General features: G+C 43.2%; 1 protein-coding gene across 1 annotated transcript in view; it reads right to left on the minus strand.

Annotated features, from left to right (window-relative positions):
• Positions 1-23,044, minus strand: part of LOC139384630 (insulin-like growth factor 1 receptor) — a 115,152-nt gene that overhangs the window by 65,575 nt on the left and 26,533 nt on the right. Inside the window, exon 4 of the mRNA XM_071129446.1 lies at positions 6,799-7,096. Coding sequence (XP_070985547.1) covers positions 6,799-7,096 — 298 coding nt within the window. The remainder of the gene's footprint in view (positions 1-6,798; positions 7,097-23,044) is intronic.

Genomic DNA, 23,044 nt, shown 5'->3' on the forward strand with positions numbered 1-23,044 from the left:
CCAGCTTCACAGATTTTTGCAATTCGTTCCAGTCATGGGCAGCAGAGAACTGGAAGGAAAGACGACCAAAGGAGGAATTGGCTTTGGGGGTGACTAGTGAGATATATACCTGCTGGAGCTCGTGCTACGAGTGGGTGCTGCTATGGTGACCAGTGATCTGAAATAAGGTAGAGATTTACCTAGCAGAGACTTATAGATGACCAGTAGCCAGTGGGTTTGGCGACGAGTATGAAGCGAGGGCCAACCAACGAGAGCGTACAGGTCGCAATGGTGGGTAGTGTATAGGGCTTTGGTGACAAAACGGATGGCACTGTGATAGACTGCATCCAGTTTGTTGAGTAGTGTTGGAGGCTATTTTATAGATGACATCGCCGAAGTCGAGGATTGGTAGGATGGTCAGTTTTACGAGGGTATGTTTGGCAGCATGAGTTGATCAGGATCTCGTCGTGGTATCTCTGCGCATTCAATTTACCCATACCATAACCCCACCGCCACCATGGGGCACTATGTTCACATCAGCAAACTGCTCGCCCACACCTTGTCTGCCATCTGCCCGGTACAGTTCCAACCGGGATTCATCCCAGAAGAGCACACGTCTCCAGCGTGCCAGTGGCCATCGAAGGTGAGCATTTGCCCACTGAAGTCGGTTACGGCGACGAATACACCGACGAATACTCCGCTGTGCCTTCAACCGGCCTCCGTCGGAGCAGACGCTCCTACTAGCCCCGGGATACTAACCTTAAACGCTGTGTCACCCGCGTGCTAGCGTAGTGGCGGCTTCCCTGTTCCATCTACTGCTGCCCCCTGGACACTAGGATCACTTGGCTACATAGCTGATGCCTGCTGGACTGTCCATTAATCACGGTACTCCATTCTGTTTATTTATGTTTTGTCTGTCGGTCCCAGACGCGAACTCAGGCTCTGTGTGTAGTTAATTCGACCCTCTCTGCCTAGTCATCGCCATTTTATCTGCTGTTGTTGTGCTAGCTGATTAGCTGTTGTTGTCTCACCTGTTGTTTTAGCTAGCTCTCCCAATCAACACCTGCGATTACTGTATGCCTCGCTGTATGTCTCTCTCAAATGTCAAAACACTTCTGCGAGCAGGCCTTTCTAATCGACCTGGCCCAAGTATCCTGGAGGGATATTGACCTCATCCCACCAGTTGAGGATGCCTGGTCATTCTTTAAAAGTAACTTCCTCACCATCTTAGATAAGCATGTTCCGTTCAAAAAATGCAGAACTAAGAACAGATATAGCCCTTGGTTCACTCCAGACCGGACTGCCCTCGACCAGCACAAAAACATACTGTGGCGGACTGCAATAGCATTGAATAGTCCCCGCGATATGCAACGGTTCAGGGAAGTCCGGAACCAATACACGCAGTCAGTCAGGAAAGCAAAGGCCAGCTTTTTCAAGACGAAATTTGCATCCTGTAGCTCTAACTCCAAAAAGTTCTGGGAGAACAAGAGCACCTCCTCCCAGCTGCCCACTGCAGGTAACACGGTCACCACCGATAAATCCATGATAATCGAAAACTTCAACAAGCATTTCTCAACGGCTGGCCATGCCTTCTTCCTGGCTACTCCAACCTCGGCCAACAGCCCCCCCCCCCCCCCCCCCCCGCAGCTACTTGTCCAAGCCTCCCCAGCTTCTCCTTTACCCAAATCCAGATAGCAGATGTTCTGAAAGAGCTGCAAAACCTGGACCCATACAAATCAGCTGGGCTTGACAATCTGGACCCTCTATTTCTGAAACTATCCGCCGGCATTGTCGCAACCCCTATTACCAGCCTGTTCAACTTCTCTTTCGTATCGTCTGAGATCCCCAAGGATTGGAATGCTGCCGCGGTCATCCCCCTCTTCAAAAGGGGAGACACCCTGGACCCAAACTGTTACAGACCTATATCCATCCTGCCCTGCCTATCTAAGGTCTTCGAAAGCCAAGTGAACAAACAGATCACTGACCATCTCGAATCCCACCGTACCTTCTCCGCTGTGCAATCTGGTTTCCGAGCCGGTCACAGGTGCACCTCAGCCACGCTCAGGGTACTAAACGATATCATAACCGCCATCGATAAAAGACAGTACTGTGCAGCCGTCTTCATCGACCTGGCCAAGGCTTTCGACTCTGTCAATCACCATATTCTTATCGGCAGACTCAGTAGCCTCGGTGTTTCTAATGACTGCCTTGCCTGGTTCACCATCTACTTTGCAGACAGAGATCAGTGTGTCAAATCGGAGGGCATGTTGTCCGGTCCTCTGGCAGTCACTATGGGGGTGCCACAGGATTCAATTCTCGGGCCGACTCTTTTCTCTGTATATTTCAATGATGTGGGGTTATATCCTTCCTGTTTGGCCCTGTCCGGGGGTGTCCTCGGATGGGGCCACAGTGTCTCCTGACCCCTCCTGTCTCAGCCTCCAGTATTTATGCTGCAGTAGTTTATGTGTCGGGGGGCTAGGGTCAGTTTGTTATATCTGGAGTACTTCTCCTGTCCTATTCGGTGTCCTGTGTGAATTTAAGTGTGCTCTCTCTAATTCTCTCTTTCTCTCTCTCGGAGGACCTGAGCCCTAGGACCATGCCTCAGGACTACCTGACATGATGACTCCTTGCTGTCCCCAGTCCACCTGGCCATGCTGCTGCTCCAGTTTCAACTGTTCTGCCTTATTATTATTGGACCATGCTGGTCATTTATGAACATTTGAACATCTTGGCCATGTTCTGTTATAATCTCCGCACGGCACAGCCAGAAGAGGACTGGCCACCCCACATAGCCTGGTTCCTCTCTAGGTTTCTTCCTAGGTTTTGGCCTTTCTAGGGAGTTTTTCCAAGCCACCGTGCTTCTACACCTGCATTGCTTGCTGTTTGGGGTTTTAGGCTGGGTTTCTGTACAGCACTTTGAGATATCAGCTGATGTACGAAGGGCAATATAAAATACATTTGATTTGATGTTGCTCTTGCTGCGGGCGATTCCCTGATCCACCTCTACGCAGACGACACCATTCTGTATACTTCTGGCCCTTCCTTGGACACTGTGCTGTCTAACCTCCAAACAAGCTACAATGCCATACAACACTCCTTCCGTGGCCTCCAACTGCTCTTAAACGCTAGTAAAACCAAATGCATGCTTTTCAACCGTTTGCTGCCTGCACGCCCGACTAGCATCACCACCCTGGATGGTTCCGACCTAGAATATGTGGAGATCTATAAGTACCTAGGTGTCTGGCTAGACTGTAAACTCTCCTTCCAGACTCATATCAAACATCTAAAATCAAATCTAGAGTCGGCTTTCTATTTCGCAACAAAGCCTCTTTCACTCACACCGCCAAACTTACCCTAGTAAAATTGACTATCCTACCGATCCTCGACTTCGGCAATGTCATCTACAAAATAGCTTCCAATACTCTACTCAGCAAACTAGATGCAGTTTATCACAGTGCCATCCGTTTTGTTACAAAAGCACCTTATACCACCCACCAGTGCGAGCTGTATGCTCTAGTCGTCTGGCCCTCGCTACATATTCGTCGCCAGACCCACTGGCTCCAGGTCATCTACAAGTCCATGCTAGGTAAAGCTCCGCCTTATCTCAGTTCACTGGTCACGATGGCAACACCTATCCGTAGCACGCGCTCCAGCAGGTGTATCTCACTGATCATCCCTAAAGCCAACGCCTCATTTGGCCGCCTTTCCTTCCAGTTCTCTGCTGAAGTTGGAGACCTTTATCACCCTCACCAACTTTAAACATCTGCTATCTGAGCAGCTAGCCAATCGCTGCAGCTGTACATAGTCCATCGGTAAATAGCCCACCCAATTTACCTACCTCATCCCCATACTGTTTTTATTTATTTACTTTTCTGCTCTTTTGCACACCAGTATCTCTACTTGCACATGACCATCTGATCATTTATCACTCCAGTGTTAATCTGCTAAATTGTAATTATTCGCCTACCTCCTCATGCCTTTTGCACACAATGTATATAGACTCTCTTTTACTCTCTTTTATTATTGACTTGTTTATTGTTTACTCCATGTGTAACTGTGTTGTTGTCTTTTCACACTGCTATGCTTTATCTTGGCCAGGTCACAGGTGTAAATGAGAACTTGTTCTCAACTAGCCTACCTGGTTAAATAAAGGTGAAATAAAAAATAAAAAAATAAAAATGTTCTGAGCAAGGAACTTAAACGTTAGCTTTCTTACATGGCACATATTGCACTTTTACATTCTTCTCCAACACTTATTATACAATTTATGTGTGGCTAAATTGATGTTATTGATGTATTATTTTAAGTTAAAATAAGTGTTCATTCAGTATTGCTGTAATTGTCATTATTACAAATTAAAATCATTAAATTAAATTTAAAAAAAATATTTATTTAAAAAAAAAAATTATTATTATTATTTATATATATATATTTTTTATCGGTATCGGCTTTTTTAGGGTCCTACAATAATCGGCATCGGCGTTGAAAAATCATAATCAGTCGACCTCTAGCTAGCACAGACTGGAATATGTCCCGGGATTCTTCCAATGGCATGGAGTACCCCATATAGGTCACTGGCTTCATCAGTACATACAGCAACCAGAAGCCATGGATTACAGGCAACATCCACACTGAGCTAGAGGATAGAGCTGCCGCTTTCAAGGAACGGGACACTAATCTGAATGCTTATAAGAAATCCCGCTATGCCCTCCGACAAACCATCAAACAGGCAAAGCGTCAACACAGGACTAAGATCAAATCGCACTACACAGGCTCCGATGTGGCAGGGCTTGCAAACTACTACTGACTACAAAGGGAAGCCCAGCCGCAAGCTCCCCAGTAACACAAGCCTACCAGACGAACTAACTTACTTCTATGCTCGCGTCGAGGCAAGCAACACTGTAGAATGCATGAGAGCGTCAGCTGTTCCGGACGACTGTGTGATCACTCTCTCCATAGCCAATGTGAGTAAGACCTTTAAAACAGGGCAACATTCACAAGGCCGCAGGGCCAGACAGATTACCAGGACGTGTACTCCGAGCATGCGTTGACCAACTGGCAAGTGTCTTCACGGACATTTTCAACCTCTCCCTGTCGGAGACAGTAACCAACATGTTTCAAGCAGACCACCATAGTCCCTGTGCCCAAGAACACCAAGGTAACCTGTCTGTAGCCATAAAGTGCTTCAAAGGCTGGTCATGGCTCACATCAACACAATTGTCCCAGAAAACCTAGACACACACCAATTTGCATACCACCCCAACAGATCCACAGATGATGCAATCTCTATTGCACTCCACACTGCCTTTCCCACCTGGGCAAAAGGAACACCTACGTGAGAATGATATTCATTGACCACAGCTAAGCGTTCAACACCATAGTGCCCTCAAAGCACATCACCAAGCTAAGGACCCTGGGACTAAACACCTCCCTCTGCAACTGGATCAAAACAAATGGACTTCCTGACGGGCCGCCCCCAGGTGGTGAGGGTCGCACCCAGGTGGTAAGGGTAGGTAACAACACATCTGCCACACTGATCCTCAACACTGGGGCCCCTCAGGGGTGCGTGCTCAGACCCCTCCTGTACTCCCTGTTCACCCATGATTGAGTGGCCAGGCATGACTCCAACACCATCATTAAGTTTGCTGACGACACAACAGTGGTAGGCCTGATCACCGACTACAACGAAACAGCATATAGGGAGGTCAGAGACCTGGCAGTGTGGTGCCAGGACAACAACCTCTCCCTCAACGTGATCAAGACAAAAGGAGACGATTGTGGAAGACAGGAAAACGAGGACAGAGCAAACCCCCATTCTCATCGACGGGGCTGTAGTGGAGCAGGTTGAGAGCTTTAAGCTTCTTGCTGTCCACATCACCAATAACCTATCATGGTCCAAACATACCAAGACAGTAGTGAAGAAGGTAAGACAAAACCTATTCCCACTCAGGAGACTGAAAAGACTTAGCATTGGTACTCAGATCCTTAAAAGGTTCTACAGCTGCACCATCAAGAGCATCCTGACTGGTTGCATCACCGCCTGGTATGGCAACGGCGCGGCCTCCGACCACAAGGCACTACAGAAGGTAGTGCGTACGGAACAGTACATCACTGGGGCCAAGCTTCCTGTCATCCAGGACCTCTATACCAGGCGGTGTCAGAGGAAGGCCCAAAAAATTGCCAAAAACTCCAGTCACCCAAGACAGACTGTTCTTTCTGCTACCGCACGGCAAGCAGTACTAGGTCCACAAGGCTTCTAAACACCTTCCACCCCCAGCCATAAGACTCCTGAACGTCTAATCATATGGTTACCCGGACTATTTGCATTGCCCCCCCCCCCACACACCACAATTCTTACCCTGCTGCTACTCTGTTTATTATCTATGCATAGTCACTTTAACTCTACCTACATGTACATATTACCTCAACCTGTGCCCCCATCACATTGACTCTATACCCCCTGTATATAGCCTCGCTACTGTTATTTTATTGGTGCTTTTTAATTGTTATTTTTCATTTCTTTTTTTAATTCAGATTATTTTAGTAAATACTTTAACACTTATTTTTCTTAAAACTGCATTTTTTTAAGGGCTTGTAAGTAAGCATTTAACTGTCATGTCTACACCTGTTGAACTCGGCGCATGTGACAAATAACATTTGATTTGATGAGCAGCACAACCCAACACCTGTATCGTCTAAGGACTCAGACTAAGGAGTTGATCCCACAGGTCTGAATGACAAGTATTGGAGAAAGCCATAGCTATATAACAGCCTCTGTCTCCATCTGCTGGACAGTTTGAAGAAGACAAACCGACTCACCTCTTGCTCTTGTTGCGTGTGAATCCAGAAGGACAGTCAGACATGCACTCTCTTCTGTGAATGACGAAGCGGTCGAAGTCGGGCAGGTGGACGCTGGAGCAGAAGTCCAGGGTGACGCAGCGCCAGCCTTCAAACTTATAGGTATCGGGGGGGCAGTCTGGAACGCAACGCCCCTCGTGGTAGTAGTGGAGACAGGCAGCGCAAGACGAATCAGTGTTAGGTTCAGTACAGCTACCCAGACACTGGCCATGACAACATTCACCATCCCACGTACACGCATGACACTTATCAGGACACACTAGAGAGAGAGAGAGAAAGAGAGAGACAGAGAGAGAAGTCAGTTAATGACTTGACATAGGGAATTCGTACCCATTAATACCATTTCCATCATTGGATTTAAAAAAATAATTATTCAGCACAACATCGGTACAGCAGATCCCCATATTGTATGGGACACTGAAATGTACTTTTAGAGGCCATTCAATACAATACTCATCATTAAAACAAAAACAGTTTAGGTCAAAAGAGATGAGATCTATAGAAAGGAATAGAGGAAGTTCATGGTAATGGAATAAATATTGAATCTTCAACATAGAAATGCGAAACGAATTGAGAGAAACTCGTTACAAATGATGGAGTCATACATGATTCATCAAACTATATTTTGAAAGAGGAAGCAACATTTAAGCATATGTTTTGTCTCAAGCATTTCCACTGAATTATGTTAACTAAAGATTTCTTTCCAAATAATAATAATAATAATAATAATAATACTGTAAAATGAATACAGAAAGACCAGTGTGAAGGCCAACTTACAGAAGGGTAACTGAAGCAATAAAATATTTTCAGTCTGGAAAAACACCAGGGCTTGATTGTATACCAGTAGAGGTATATCAGACCTTTCATGTACTCAAAAGATCCAATATTAGTATGTTATAATTACGCTAAATTTTCAGGTACTCAACAAGGACTGATTTCATTACTACTAAAACAGGACCCAGGTGGTAAGTATAAAGATCCAGTCCATTTAAAAAACAAACATCACAACTTCAACGCTGTGATGCGAAAATCCTGGTGAAATGCATATAGCACAGAATAAAAAAGGTTTCACCAGATATTATTGTTCATCCTGATCAGACAGGTTTTTTACACAGATGCTATATTGGAGATAATATAAGACAATTCATTGAAACAATTGAACATTAAAACATCAAAGACAAAAGGCCTGGTCTTCATAGCAGATTTTGAAAGGCGTTTGATAAAGTATGACTAGAATGTATTTACAAATGCCTGGATTAGTTTAATTTCGGTGAATCTCATACAATGGGTTAAAGTTAGGTCCAGCAACCCCAGATATAAAATAACATAATGGTTTCTTCTCAGAAAGTATTGAGCTTTTAAGAGGAGTAAAACAAGGCTGTCCATTGTCTCCATATCTATTTATTATTATTATTATTATTATGGCCATTGAAATTTAAATCCAACAAGTACATCAAGGGGTTAGAAATCCAGGGGATAAAAACAAAAATGTGTTGATGTTGAATGTTGATGACTCAAGTTTTTTTTTCTTAAGTCCGCAATCTGGATCCCTGCACAGTCTCATTGAAGATCTTGATCTTGATGAATTTTATAGCCTCTAAGGATTGGTTCTCCAGTAGATTAAGAAAAGCTCATCCTTTATTAAAAAATGTAATAATTTACAACTTCTCATTTCCCACTAATTATTTTTTTTTTTTTTTTTTTTTTTTAGTATCGCCCTTTCTTAAACAAGTCAAACAAAGCTGGTTACAATTTCAGTTTTATCCTCTAGAAAAGATAGAACGAACAAATGTTATGGTTACGGGTCGGGTTAGGCATGTATCATGAATTACGTGATCCTAACCGAATGTGTTTTTTTTGTTTGATTTTTGCAACATATTTTTGAGCTTATCCTGTACATAATGTGTCTGCTACCGTCTCTTAAGACCCAAAATAACTTCTGGGCATCAGAACAGCGATTACTCACCACGAACCGTTGAGGCTTTTTATTTCCTTAACTTCTTGGTGACAGGGGGCAGTATTTTCACGTCCGGATTAAATGCATGCCCAAATTCAACTGCCTGCTACTCATCCCCAGAAGATAAGATATGCATAGTATTAGTAGACTTGGATAGAAAACACTCTGAAGTTTCTAAAACTGTTTGAATCATGTCTGTGAGTATAACAGAGTATAACAGAACTTATTTAGCAGGCGAAACCCCGAGGACAAACCATTCAGATTTTTGTTTTGTTTTTGAGGTCACTCTTTTCAATGGGTTTTCATTGGGAATCCGGATTTCTAAGGGACCTTCTTGCAGTTCCTACCGCTTCCACTGGATGTCACCAGTCTATAGAAATTGGTTGAGGTTTTTCCTTTGTGTAATGAAGAAGTAGCCCTGTTCAAAACGAGGGTCACTTCAAGTGTACTGCTAGATAGAGAAGCGTGACCAGAAAGCTAGCTACAGTTTGTTTTCCTCCTGTATTGAACACAGATCATCCCGTCTTCAATTTTATAAATTATTTACGTAAAAAAATACCTAAATACCAAACGAGCCAAATAAATGGACATTTTAGATATATATCGACAGAATTAATCGAACAAAAGGACCATTTGTGATGTTTATGGAACATATTGGAGTGCCAACAAAAGAAGCTCAAAGGTAAGGCATGATATATATATTTCTGCATTTTGTGTCGCGCCTGCAGGGTTGAAATATGTTTTCTCTCTTTGTTTACGGAGGTGCTACCCTTAGATAATAGCATTGTTTGCTTTCGCCAAAAAGCCTTTTTGAAATGGGACATGTTGGCTGGATTCACAACAAGTGTAGCTTTAATTTGGTATCTTACATGTGTGATTTCATGAAAGTTTGATTTTTATAGTCATTTATTTGAATTTGGCGCTTTGCATTGTCACTGGCTTTTGGCCAGGTGGGATGCTAGCGTCACACATATCCCAGAGAGGTTTCTTTAACGAGTTTGACAAGCCTGACGTGAATGACATACTGCTTTCCCGGGAGCAGGGCCAAATCCCTGTCATTTGCGTGAAGAGAAGACGAGGATGGAGATCGGCCTACCTTCTAAGGAAGTCCTGAGGTTTTGCTCGCCTGAGGTAGAGTATCTCATGATAAGCTGTAGACCACACTATCTGTATTTTTCATAGCTGTCTACATACCACCACAGACCGATGCTGGCACTAAGACCGCACTCAATGGGCTGTATTCCACACTAAGCAAACAGGAAAATGCTCATCCAGGCAGCACTCCTAGTGGCCGGGGACTTTAATGCAGGGAAACTTAAATCCGTTTTACCAAATTTCTATCACCATGTTAAATGTACAACTAGAGGTAAAACAACTCTAGACCACCTGTACTCCACACAGAGACAACAAACAAAGCTCTCCCTCGCCCTACAGTCGGCAAATCTGACCATAATTCTATCCTCCCGATTCCTGCTTACAAGCTAAAATTAAAGCAGGAAGCACCAGTGACTCGGTCAATAAAAAAGTGGTCAGATGAAGCAGATGCTACACTACAGGACAGACGCAACAGATGCACTGAGCTAGAGGCTAGAGCTGCCGCTTTCGAGGAGCAGGACTCTAACCCGGAAGTTCATAAGAAATCCCGCTGCGCCCCCCGACGAACCATCAAACAGGCAAAGCGTCAATACAGGACTACGATCGAATCGTACTACACCGGCTCCGACGCTCGTCGGCAGGGCTTGCAAACCATTACAGACTACAAAGGGAAGCACAGCCGAGAGCTGCCCAGTGACACGAGCTCAACAACATGAGAGCGCCAGTTGTTCCGGACGACTGTGTGATCAAGCTCTCCATAGCCGATGTGAGTAAGACCTTTAAACAGGTCAACATTCACAAAGCCGTGGGGCCAGATGGATTACCAGAACATGTACTCTGACCAACTGGCAAGTGTCTTCACTGACATGTTCAACCTCTCCCTCACGAGTCTGCAACACCAACAAGTTTCAAGCAGAAACCCCCACTCTCATTGACGGGGCTGTAGTGGAGCAGGTTGAGAGCGTCAAGTTCCTTGGTGTCCACTTCACTAACAAACTAACATGGTCCAAGCTAGGGTTGCAAAATTCTGGGAACTTTCAATAAAATGACCTAGTTTTCGAGAAATCCTGGTTGGAGGATGCCGAATTTCCAGTTGATTCCCTTCTGATTCCGAGATTCCTTCAACCAAGATTTTGGGAAAACCAGGGAATTTATTTGCAACCCCAGTCCAAGCACACCAAGACAGTCGTGATGAGGGCACAACAAAACCTATTTCCCCTCAGGACACTGAAAAGACTTGTACGGCTCAGTACATCACTGGGGCCAAGCTTCCTGTCATCCAGGACCTCTATACAGGCGGTGTCAGTGGAAGGCCCTAAAAATGGTCAAAGACTACAGCCACCCTAGTCATAGGCTGTTCTCTCTGCTACTGCACGGCAAGCGGTACCGGAGCGCCAAGTCTAGGTCCAAGAGGAATCTAAACAGCGTCTACCCCAAAGACATAGGACTCCTGAACATCTAATGAAATAGCTACCCAGACTATTTGCAATGCCTCCCCCCTCCTCTTTTACACCGCTGCTACTCTCCGTTATTATATATGCATAGTCACTTTAATAACTCTACCTACATGTACATATTACCTCAACTAACCGGTGCCCCCACACATTGACTCGGTACCCCCCTGTATATAGTCTCGTTATTGTTATTTTACTGCTGCTCTTTAATTACCTTCAGACAAAATGGCATAAATAGAAACGTATACCACTTCCATTTGAGGACACACATTTTGACAGCTGCGCCATACAGATTGCAAAAAAAATGGGAAGAGATTTTCGATGTGCCAATTCCACGTGGTTTATGAACTGGTACAAAAAAAACAACACTTGATTCAATACTTCGAGTTCTTCAATTTAAATTATATAATAAAATTCTCTTACATTCTTTTACAAATTAAGATCTGGAAGTTAAGGGTTTAAACACTGTTTCCCATGCTTGTTCAATGAACCATAAACAATGAATGAACATGCACCTGTGGAACGGTCATTAAGACACTAACAGCTTACAGGCAATTAAGGTCACAGTTATGAAAACTTAGGACACTAAAGAGGCCTTTCTACTGACTCTGGTAAAACACCAAAGAAAAGATGCCCAGGGTCCCTGCTCATCTGCGTGGAGGCATGAGGACTGCAGCTGTGGCCAGGAGACAGGATGGACAGCTGATCGTCTTCATAGTGGCTGACCACGTGTAACAACACCTGAACAGGATCAGTACATCCAAACATCACACCTGCGGGACAGGTACAGGATGGCAACAACAACTGCCCGAGTTACACCAGGAACGCACAATCCCTCCATCAGTGCTCAGACTGTCCGTAATAGGCTGAGAGAGGCTGGACTGAGGGCCTGTTGTAAGGCAGGTCCTCACCAGCAACAACGTTGCCTATGGGCACAAACCCGTCGTCACTGGACCAGATAGGACAGGCAAAAAGTGCTCTTCTAACGAGACACGATTTGGTGTCTCACCAGGGGTGATGGTCGGATTCGTGATTAGCGTCGAAGGAATAAGCGTTACACCGAGGCCTGTACTCTGGAGCGGGATCGATTTGGAGGTGGAGGGTCTGTCATGGTCTGGGGCGGTGAGTCACAGCATCATCGGACTGAGCTAGTTGCCATTGCAGGCAATCTCAACGCTGTGCATTACAGGGAAGACACCTTCATGTGGTACCTTTCCTGCAGGTTCATCCTGACATGACCCTCCAGCATGACAACGCCACCAGCCATACTGCTCGTTATGTGTGTTCTGCCATGGCCAGCGAAGAGCCCGGATCTGAATCCCATTGAGCACGCCTGGGACCTGTTGGATCGGAGGGTGAGGGCTAGGACCATTGCACCCAGAAATGTCTGGGAACTTGCAGGTGCCTTGGTGGAAGAGTGGGGTAACATCTCACAGCAAGAACTAGCAAATCTGGTGCAATCCATGAGGAGGAGATCCACTGCAGAACTTAATGCAGCTGGTGGCCACACCAGATACTGACTGTTACTTTTGATTTTGAACCCCACCCCCTTTGTTCAGGGACACATTATTCAATTTCTGTTAGTCACGTGTCTGTGGAACTTGTTCAGTTTATGTCTCAGTTGTTGAATCTTGTTGTGTTCATACAAATATTTACACGTCAACTTTTCTGAAAATAAATGCAGTTGACAGTGAGAGGACATTTATTTTTTTGCTGAGTTTGTATGGGGCGTACAACAATCGCAGCTCTGTAGATTTTGCCTGGAAGAGACAGAATCACTAGATCATTTATTCTGGTATTGCCCCTATGCAGCTTGTTTCTAGTCACAGGTTCAGGAATGGTTAAAGAAATAAAAATAAATCACAACGTGCACTTAAAGTTCACGTAGAAAATGGTAAAAATAAATCACAACGTGCACTTAAAGTTCACGTAGAAAATAGTAAAAATAAATCACAACGTGCACTTAAAGTTCACGTAGAAAATGGTAAAAATAAATCACAACGTGCACTTAAAGTTCACGTAGAAAATAGTAAAAATAAATCACAACGTGCACTTAAAGTTCACGTAGAAAATAGTAAAAATAAATCACAACGTGCACTTAAAGTTCACGTAGAAAATAGTAAAAATAAATCACAACGTGCACTTAAAGTTCACGTAGAAAATAGTAAAAATAAATCACAACGTGCACTTAAAGTTCACGTAGAAAATAGTAAAAATAAATCACAACGTGCACTTAAAGTTCACGTAGAAAATAGTAAAAATAAATCACAACGTGCACTTAAAGTTCACGTAGAAAATAGTAAAAATAAATCACAACGTGCACTTAAAGTTCACGTAGAAAATGGTAAAAATAAATCACAACGTGCACTTAAAGTTCACGTAGAAAATAGTAAAAATAAATCACAACGTGCACTTAAAGTTCACGTAGAAAATAGTAAAAATAAATCACAACGTGCACTTAAAGTTCACGTAGAAAATAGTAAAAATAAATCACAACGTGCACTTAAAGTTCACGTAGAAAATAGTAAAAATAAATCACAACGTGCACTTAAAGTTCACGTAGAAAATGGTAAAAATAAATCACAACGTGCACTTAAAGTTCACGTAGAAAATGGTAAAAATAAATCACAACGTGCACTTAAAGTTCACGTAGAAAATGGTAAAAATAAATCACAACGTGCACTTAAAGTTCACGTAGAAAATAGTAAAAATAAATCACAACGTGCACTTAAAGTTCACGTAGAAAATGGTAAAAATAAATCACAACGTGCACTTAAAGTTCACGTAGAAAATGGTAAAAATAAATCACAACGTGCACTTAAAGTTCACGTAGAAAATAGTAAAAATAAATCACAACGTGCACTTAAAGTTCACGTAGAAAATGGTAAAAATAAAAATAAAAATACTTTCATGAGTAGGTGTGTCCAAACGTTGACTGGTACTAATAAAAATATAATTTCTATTTATTTTTAGGGTTTTGAAAATTCTCCCACGACCCCATTTTCATATCAGGTGACCCCACATGGGGCCGTGACTCCTAGCTTGAGAACCCCTGCGCTAGAGTTTGGACAATGGCGTGAGATCTAGGTGTTCCAGAGTCTAGTTGAAGTGTGAACTGTGAGCTGGTTGACTGGTTCCTCTGGGGACAGGCAGCACGGTGCTGGTTTCTCTCTGTATATCATTATCTGCTGTGTCATCTCCCTGGACTGTGGGAACTCACCTGAGGTCATCACTTTCTACCTGCTGGAAACAGTCTGTCATGCTACCTGTCACCTCTACATCAGGGGAGAGAAGGCAGAGAGAGGCCTTACAGCACAGCACTCAGAGGCCAGGTAGAGTGAGAGAAGGAGTGAGGATGGGGTCAGAGAAGGGGTGGTACACTATAAATCAAATCAAATCAAATTTTATTTGTCACATACACATGGTTAGCAGATGTTAGTGCGAGTGTAGCGAAATGCTTGTGCTTCTAGTTCCGACAATGCAGTAATAACAAGTAATCTAACTAACAATTCCAAAACTACTGTCTTGTACACAGTGTAAGGGGATAAAGAATATGTACATAAGGATATATGAATGAGTGATGGTACAGAGCAGCATAGGCAAGATACAGTAGATGGTATCGAGTACAGTATGTACAAATGAGATGAGTATGTAAACAAAGTGGCATAGTATAGTATAAAGTGGCTAGTGATACATGTATTACATAAGGATACCGTCGATGATATAGAGTACAGTATATACGTATGCATATGAGATGAATAATGTAGGGTAAGTAACATTTATATAAGGTAGCATTGTTTAAAGTGGCTAGTGATATATTTACGTCCTTTCCCATCAATTCCCATTATTAAAGTGGCTGGAGTTGGCAATGGGTTTGGCATGGCTCTGGTCCAAACGCTTTGGTCCAAAGTAATGCAGCATTTGGGACTGGGCCAGGGGACCAGACATGGCAGAGGGGGTCAGGAACACCATTTGGGACTGGGCCAGGGGACCAGACATGGCAGATGGGTCAGGAACACCATTTGGGACTGGGCCAGGGGACCAGACATGGCAGATGGGTCAGGAACACCATTTGGGACTGGGCCAGGGGACCAGACATGGCAGAAGGGGTCAGGAATACCATTTGGGACTGGGCCAGGGGACCAGACAAGGCAGTGGGATGGCAGGAACAGGCTCTTCCACAACACCAATACTGTCACACACACACAGTCAGAGTAGCACTGCTGCTGTCATGAAGCCTGGGGGATGGCACAGGCTGTACCCACACCCCCTCCACCCAACACAAACACACCAAATAATGCTGCGGAGCAGGGTACTGCCCAGGGAAAGGAGGATAAAGGGCATCCGTCTAGACATGGTGATGTGACAACACCAGAGAGACGGAGGAGACCAGACAGTCAGCTACAGATAACAATCTTTACTTTAAGAGCCAACTGCAGAGCTGTTTCTAATGACAACTACTGCCAAGCTGTGTCTAATGACAACTACTGCCAAGCTGTTTCTAATGACAACTACTGCCAAGCTGTTTCTAATGACAACTACTGCCAAGCTGTGTCTAATGACAACTACTGCCGAGCTGTTTCTAATGACAACTACTGCCAAGCTGTTTCTAATGACAACTACTATTCTACTGCCAAGCTGTGTCTAATGACAACTACTATTCTACTGCCAAGCTGTTTCTAATGACAACTACTGCCAAGCTGTTTCTAATGACAACTACTATTCTACTGCCAAGCTGTTTCTAATGACAACTACTGCCGAGCTGTTTCTAATGACAACTACTGCCGAGCTGTGTCTAATGACAACTACTGCCAAGCTGTGTCTAATGACAACTACTGCCAAGCTGTGTCTAATGACAACTACTATTCTACTGCCAAGCTGTGTCTAATGACAACTACTATTCTACTGCCAAGCTGTTTCTAATGACAACTACTACGGAGCTGTTTCTAATGACAACTACTGCCAAGCTGTGTCTAATGACAACTACTGCCAAGCTGTTTCTAATGACAACTACTGCCGAGCTGTTTCTAATGACAACTACTGCCAAGCTGTGTCTAATGACAACTACTGCCGAGCTGTTTCTAATGACAACTACTGCCAAGCTGTGTCTAATGACAACTACTGCCAAGCTGTTTCTAATGACAACTACTGCCGAGCTGTTTCTAATGACAACTACTGCCAAGCTGTGTCTAATGACAACTACTGCCAAGCTGTTTCTAATGACAACTACTGCCGAGCTGTTTCTAATGACAACTACTATTTTACTGCCAAGCTGTTTCTAATGACAACTACTGCCAAGCTGTTTCTAATGACAACTACTATTCTACTGCCAAGCTGTGTCTAATGACAACTACTATTCTACTGCCGAGCTGTTTCTAATGACAACTACTGCCAAGCTGTGTCTAATGACAACTACTGCCAAGCTGTTTCTAATGACAACTACTGCCAAGCTGTGTCTAATGACAACTACTATTCTACTGCAGAGCTGTTTCTAATGACAACTACTATTCTACTGCCAAGCTGTTTCTAATGACAACTACTGCCAAGCTGTTTCTAATGACAACTACTATTCTACTGCCGAGCTGTTTCTAATGACAACTACTGCCAAGCTGTGTCTAATGACAACTACTGCCAAGCTGTGTCTAATGACAACTACTGCCAAGCTGTGTCTAATGACAACTACTGCCAAGCTGTGTCTAATGACAACTACTATTCTACTGCAGAGCTGTTTCTAATGACAACTACTATTCTACTGCCAAGCTGTTTCTAATGACAACTACTGCCAAGCTGTTTCTAATGACAACTACTATTCTACTGCCGAGCTGTGTCTAATGACAACTACTATTCTACTGCAGAGCTGTTTCTAATGACAACTACTGCCGAGCTGTGTCTAATGACAACTACTGCCGAGCTGTTTCTAATGACAACTACTGCAGAGCTGTTTCTAATGACAACTACTGCCAAGCTGTGTCTAATGACAACTACTGCCAAGCTGTTTCTAATGACAACTACTGCCGAGCTGTGTCTAATGACAACTACTGCCGAGCTGTTTCTAATGACAACTACTGCAGAGCTGTTTCTAATGACAACTACTATTCTACTGCAGAGCTGTTTCTAATGACAACTACTGCCAAGCTGTTTCTAATGACAACTACTGCCGAGCTGTTTCTAATGACAACTACTGCCAAGCTGTTTCTAATGACAACTACTGCCAAGCTGTTTCTAATGACAACTACTGCCAAGCTGTTTCTAATGACAACTACTGCCAAGCTGTTTCTAATGACAACTACTGCCAAGCTGTTTCTAATGACAACTACTGCCAAGCTGTTTCTAATGACAACTACTGCCAAGCTGTTTCTAATGACAACTACTGCCAAGCTGTGTCTAATGACAACTACTGCCAAGCTGTGTCTAATGACAACTACTGCCGAGCTGTTTCTAATGACAACTACTGCCGAGCTGTTTCTAATGACAACTACTGCCGAGCTGTTTCTAATGACAACTACTGCCAAGCTGTTTCTAATGACAACTACTGCCAAGCTGTTTCTAATGACAACTACTGCCAAGCTGTTTCTAATGACAACTACTGCCAAGCTGTTTCTAATGACAACTACTGCCAAGCTGTTTCTAATGACAACTACTGCCAAGCTGTTTCTAATGACAACTACTGCCAAGCTGTTTCTAATGACAACTACTGCCAAGCTGTTTCTAATGACAACTACTGCCAAGCTGTTTCTAATGACAACTACTGCCAAGCTGTTTCTAATGACAACTACTGCCAAGCTGTGTCTAATGACAACTACTGCCAAGCTGTTTCTAATGACAACTACTGCCAAGCTGTTTCTAATGACAACTACTGCCAAGCTGTTTCTAATGACAACTACTGCCGAGCTGTGTCTAATGACAACTACTATTCTACTGCCAAGCTGTGTCTAATGACAACTACTGCCGAGCTGTTTCTAATGACAACTACTGCCGAGCTGTGTCTAATGACAACTACTATTCTACTGCCAAGCTGTGTCTAATGACAACTACTGCCGAGCTGTTTCTAATGACAAATACTGCCGAGCTGTTTCTAATGACAACTACTATTCTACTGCCAAGCTGTGTCTAATGACAACTACTGCCGAGCTGTTTCTAATGACAACTACTGCCGAGCTGTTTCTAATGACAACTACTGCCAAGCTGTTTCTAATGACAACTACTGCCAAGCTGTGTCTAATGACAACTACTGCCGAGCTGTTTCTAATGACAACTACTATTCTACTGCAGAGCTGTTTCTAATGACAACTACTATTCTACTGCAGAGCTGTTTCTAATGACAACTACTATTCTACTGCAGAGCTGTTTCTAATGACAACTACTGCCGAGCTGTTTCTAATGACAACTACTATTCTACTGCAGAGCTGTTTCTAATGACAACTACTATTCTACTGCCAAGCTGTTTCTAATGACAACTACTGCAGAGCTGTTTCTAATGACAACTACTGCCGAGCTGTTTCTAATGACAACTACTGCCGAGCTGCTTCTAATGACAACTACTATTCTACTGCCAAGCTGTTTCTAATGACAACTACTGCCGAGCTGTTTCTAATGACAACTACTATTCTACTGCCGAGCTGTTTCTAATGACAACTACTGCCGAGCTGTTTCTAATGACAACTACTGCCGAGCTGTTTCTAATGACAACTACTATTTTACTGCCAAGCTGTTTCTAATGACAACTACTGCCAAGCTGTGTCTAATGACAACTACTGCAGAGCTGTTTCTAATGACAACTACTATTCTACTGCCAAGCTGTTTCTAATGACAACTACTGCCAAGCTGTGTCTAATGACAACTACTGCCGAGCTGTTTCTAATGACAACTACTGCCAAGCTGTGTCTAATGACAACTACTGCCGAGCTGTTTCTAATGACAACTACTATTCTACTGCAGAGCTGTTTCTAATGACAACTACTGCCAAGCTGTTTCTAATGACAACTACTGCCAAGCTGTTTCTAATGACAACTACTGCCGAGCTGTTTCTAATGACAACTACTGCCAAGCTGTTTCTAATGACAACTACTATTCTACTGCAGAGCTGTTTCTAATGACAACTACTGCCAAGCTGTGTCTAATGACAACTACTGCCAAGCTGTGTCTAATGACAACTACTATTCTACTGCCAAGCTGTTTCTAATGACAACTACTGCCGAGCTGTGTCTAATGACAACTACTATTCTACTGCCAAGCTGTGTCTAATGACAACTACTATTCTACTGCAGAGCTGTTTCTAATGACAACTACTGCCAAGCTGTTTCTAATGACAACTACTGCCAAGCTGTGTCTAATGACAACTACTGCCAAGCTGTGTCTAATGACAACTACTGCCAAGCTGTGTCTAATGACAACTACTATTCTACTGCCAAGCTGTTTCTAATGACAACTACTGCCAAGCTGTGTCTAATGACAACTACTGCCAAGCTGTGTCTAATGACAACTACTGCCGAGCTGTTTCTAATGACAACTACTGACTGCCAAGCTGTTTCTAATGACAACTACTGCCAAGCTGTTTCTAATGACAACTACTGCCAAGCTGTGTCTAATGACAACTACTATTCTACTGCCAAGCTGTTTCTAATGACAACTACTGCCAAGCTGTTTCTAATGACAACTACTGCCAAGCTGTTTCTAATGACAACTACTATTCTACTGCCAAGCTGTTTCTAATGACAACTACCGCCAAGCTGTTTCTAATGACAACTACTGCCAAGCTGTGTCTAATGACAACTACTATTCTACTGCCAAGCTGTTTCTAATGACAACTACTGCCAAGCTGTGTCTAATGACAACTACTGCCAAGCTGTGTCTAATGACAACTACTGCCGAGCTGTTTCTAATGACAACTACTGACTGCCAAGCTGTTTCTAATGACAACTACTGCCAAGCTGTTTCTAATGACAACTACTGCCAAGCTGTGTCTAATGACAACTACTATTCTACTGCCAAGCTGTTTCTAATGACAACTACTGCCAAGCTGTTTCTAATGACAACTACTGCCAAGCTGTTTCTAATGACAACTACTATTCTACTGCCAAGCTGTTTCTAATGACAACTACCGCCAAGCTGTTTCTAATGACAACTACTGCCAAGCTGTGTCTAATGACAACTACTATTCTACTGCCAAGCTGCTTCTAATGACAACTACCGCCAAGCTGTTTCTAATGACAACTACTGCCAAGCTGTGTCTAATGACAACTACTATTCTACCGCCAAGCTGTTTCTAATGACAACTACTATTCTACCGCCAAGCTGTTTCTAATGACAACTACTATTCTACTGCCAAGCTGTTTCTAATGACAACTACTGCCAAGCTGTGTCTAATGACAACTACTATTCTACCGCCAAGCTGTTTCTAATGACAACTACTATTCTACCGCCAAGCTGTTTCTAATGACAACTACTGCCAAGCTGTTTCTAATGACAACTACTGCCGAGCTGTTTCTAATGACAACTACTGCCAAGCTGTGTCTAATGACAACTACTGCCAAGCTGTGTCTAATGACAACTACTGCCGAGCTGTTTCTAATGACAACTACTATTCTACTGCCAAGCTGTTTCTAATGACAACTACTGCCGAGCTGTGTCTAATGACAACTACTGCCAAGCTGTGTCTAATGACAACTACTGCCGAGCTGTTTCTAATGACAACTACTGCCGAGCTGTTTCTAATGACAACTACTGCCGAGCTGTTTCTAATGACAACTACTATTCTACTGCCGAGCTGTTTCTAATGACAACTACTGCCAAGCTGTTTCTAATGACAACTACTGCCAAGCTGTTTCTAATGACAACTACTGCAGAGCTGTGTCTAATGACAACTACTATTCTACTGCCAAGCTGTTTCTAATGACAACTACTGCCAAGCTGTGTCTAATGACAACTACTATTCTACTGCCAAGCTGTGTCTAATGACAACTACTGCCAAGCTGTTTCTAATGACAACTACTGCCAAGCTGTTTCTAATGACAACTACTATTCTACTGCCAAGCTGTTTCTAATGACAACTACTGCCAAGCTGTGTCTAATGACAACTACTATTCTACTGCCAAGCTGTGTCTAATGACAACTACTGCCAAGCTGTTTCTAATGACAACTACTGCCAAGCTGTTTCTAATGACAACTACTGCCGAGCTGTGTCTAATGACAACTACTATTCTACTGCCGAGCTGTTTCTAATGACAACTACTATTCTACTGCCGAGCTGTTTCTAATGACAACTACTGCCAAGCTGTTTCTAATGACAACTACTGCCGAGCTGTGTCTAATGACAACTACTATTCTACTGCCAAGCTGTGTCTAATGACAACTACTGCCAAGCTGTTTCTAATGACAACTACTGCCGAGCTGTTTCTAATGACAACTACTATTCTACTGCCGAGCTGTTTCTAATGACAACTACTATTCTACTGCCAAGCTGTGTCTAATGACAACTACTATTCTACTGCCGAGCTGTTTCTAATGACAACTACTGCCGAGCTGTTTCTAATGACAACTACTATTCTACTGCCAAGCTGTTTCTAATGACAACTACTGCCAAGCTGTTTCTAATGACAACTACTGCCAAGCTGTGTCTAATGACAACTACTGCCAAGCTGTGTCTAATGACAACTACTATTCTACTGCCAAGCTGTTTCTAATGACAACTACTGCCAAGCTGTTTCTAATGACAACTACTGCCAAGCTGTGTCTAATGACAACTACTGCCAAGCTGTGTCTAATGACAACTACTGCCAAGCTGTGTCTAATGACAACTACTGCCAAGCTGTGTCTAATGACAACTACTGCCGAGCTGTTTCTAATGACAACTACTATTCTACTGCCAAGCTGTTTCTAATGACAACTACTATTCTACTGCAGAGCTGTTTCTAATGACAACTACTGCCGAGCTGTTTCTAATGACAACTACTGCCAAGCTGTGTCTAATGACAACTACTGCCAAGCTGTGTCTAATGACAACTACTGCCAAGCTGTGTCTAATGACAACTACTGCCGAGCTGTTTCTAATGACAACTACTATTCTACTGCCAAGCTGTTTCTAATGACAACTACTATTCTACTGCAGAGCTGTTTCTAATGACAACTACTATTCTACTGCAGAGCTGTTTCTAATGACAACTACTATTCTACTGCAGAGCTGTTTCTAATGACAACTACTGCCGAGCTGTTTCTAATGACAACTACTGCCAAGCTGTTTCTAATGACAACTACTGCCGAGCTGTTTCTAATGACAACTACTGCCAAGCTGTTTCTAATGACAACTACTGCCAAGCTGTTTCTAATGACAACTACTGCCAAGCTGTTTCTAATGACAACTACTAACAAGCTGTTTCTAATGACAACTACTGCCAAGCTGTTTCTAATGACAACTACTGCCGAGCTGTTTCTAATGACAACTACTGCCAAGCTGTGTCTAATGACAACTACTGCCAAGCTGTTTCTAATGACAACTACTGCCAAGCTGTGTCTAATGACAACTACTGCAGAGCTGTTTCTAATGACAACTACTGCCGAGCTGTTTCTAATGACAACTACTGCCGAGCTGTTTCTAATGACAACTACTGCCAAGCTGTGTCTAATGACAACTACTGCCAAGCTGTTTCTAATGACAACTACTGCCAAGCTGTGTCTAATGACAACTACTGCCAAGCTGTTTCTA

Source organism: Oncorhynchus clarkii, chromosome 26 (genome assembly GCF_045791955.1).
Source record: "Oncorhynchus clarkii lewisi isolate Uvic-CL-2024 chromosome 26, UVic_Ocla_1.0, whole genome shotgun sequence".
In the NCBI taxonomy this organism is placed as follows: domain Eukaryota; kingdom Metazoa; phylum Chordata; class Actinopteri; order Salmoniformes; family Salmonidae; genus Oncorhynchus; species Oncorhynchus clarkii.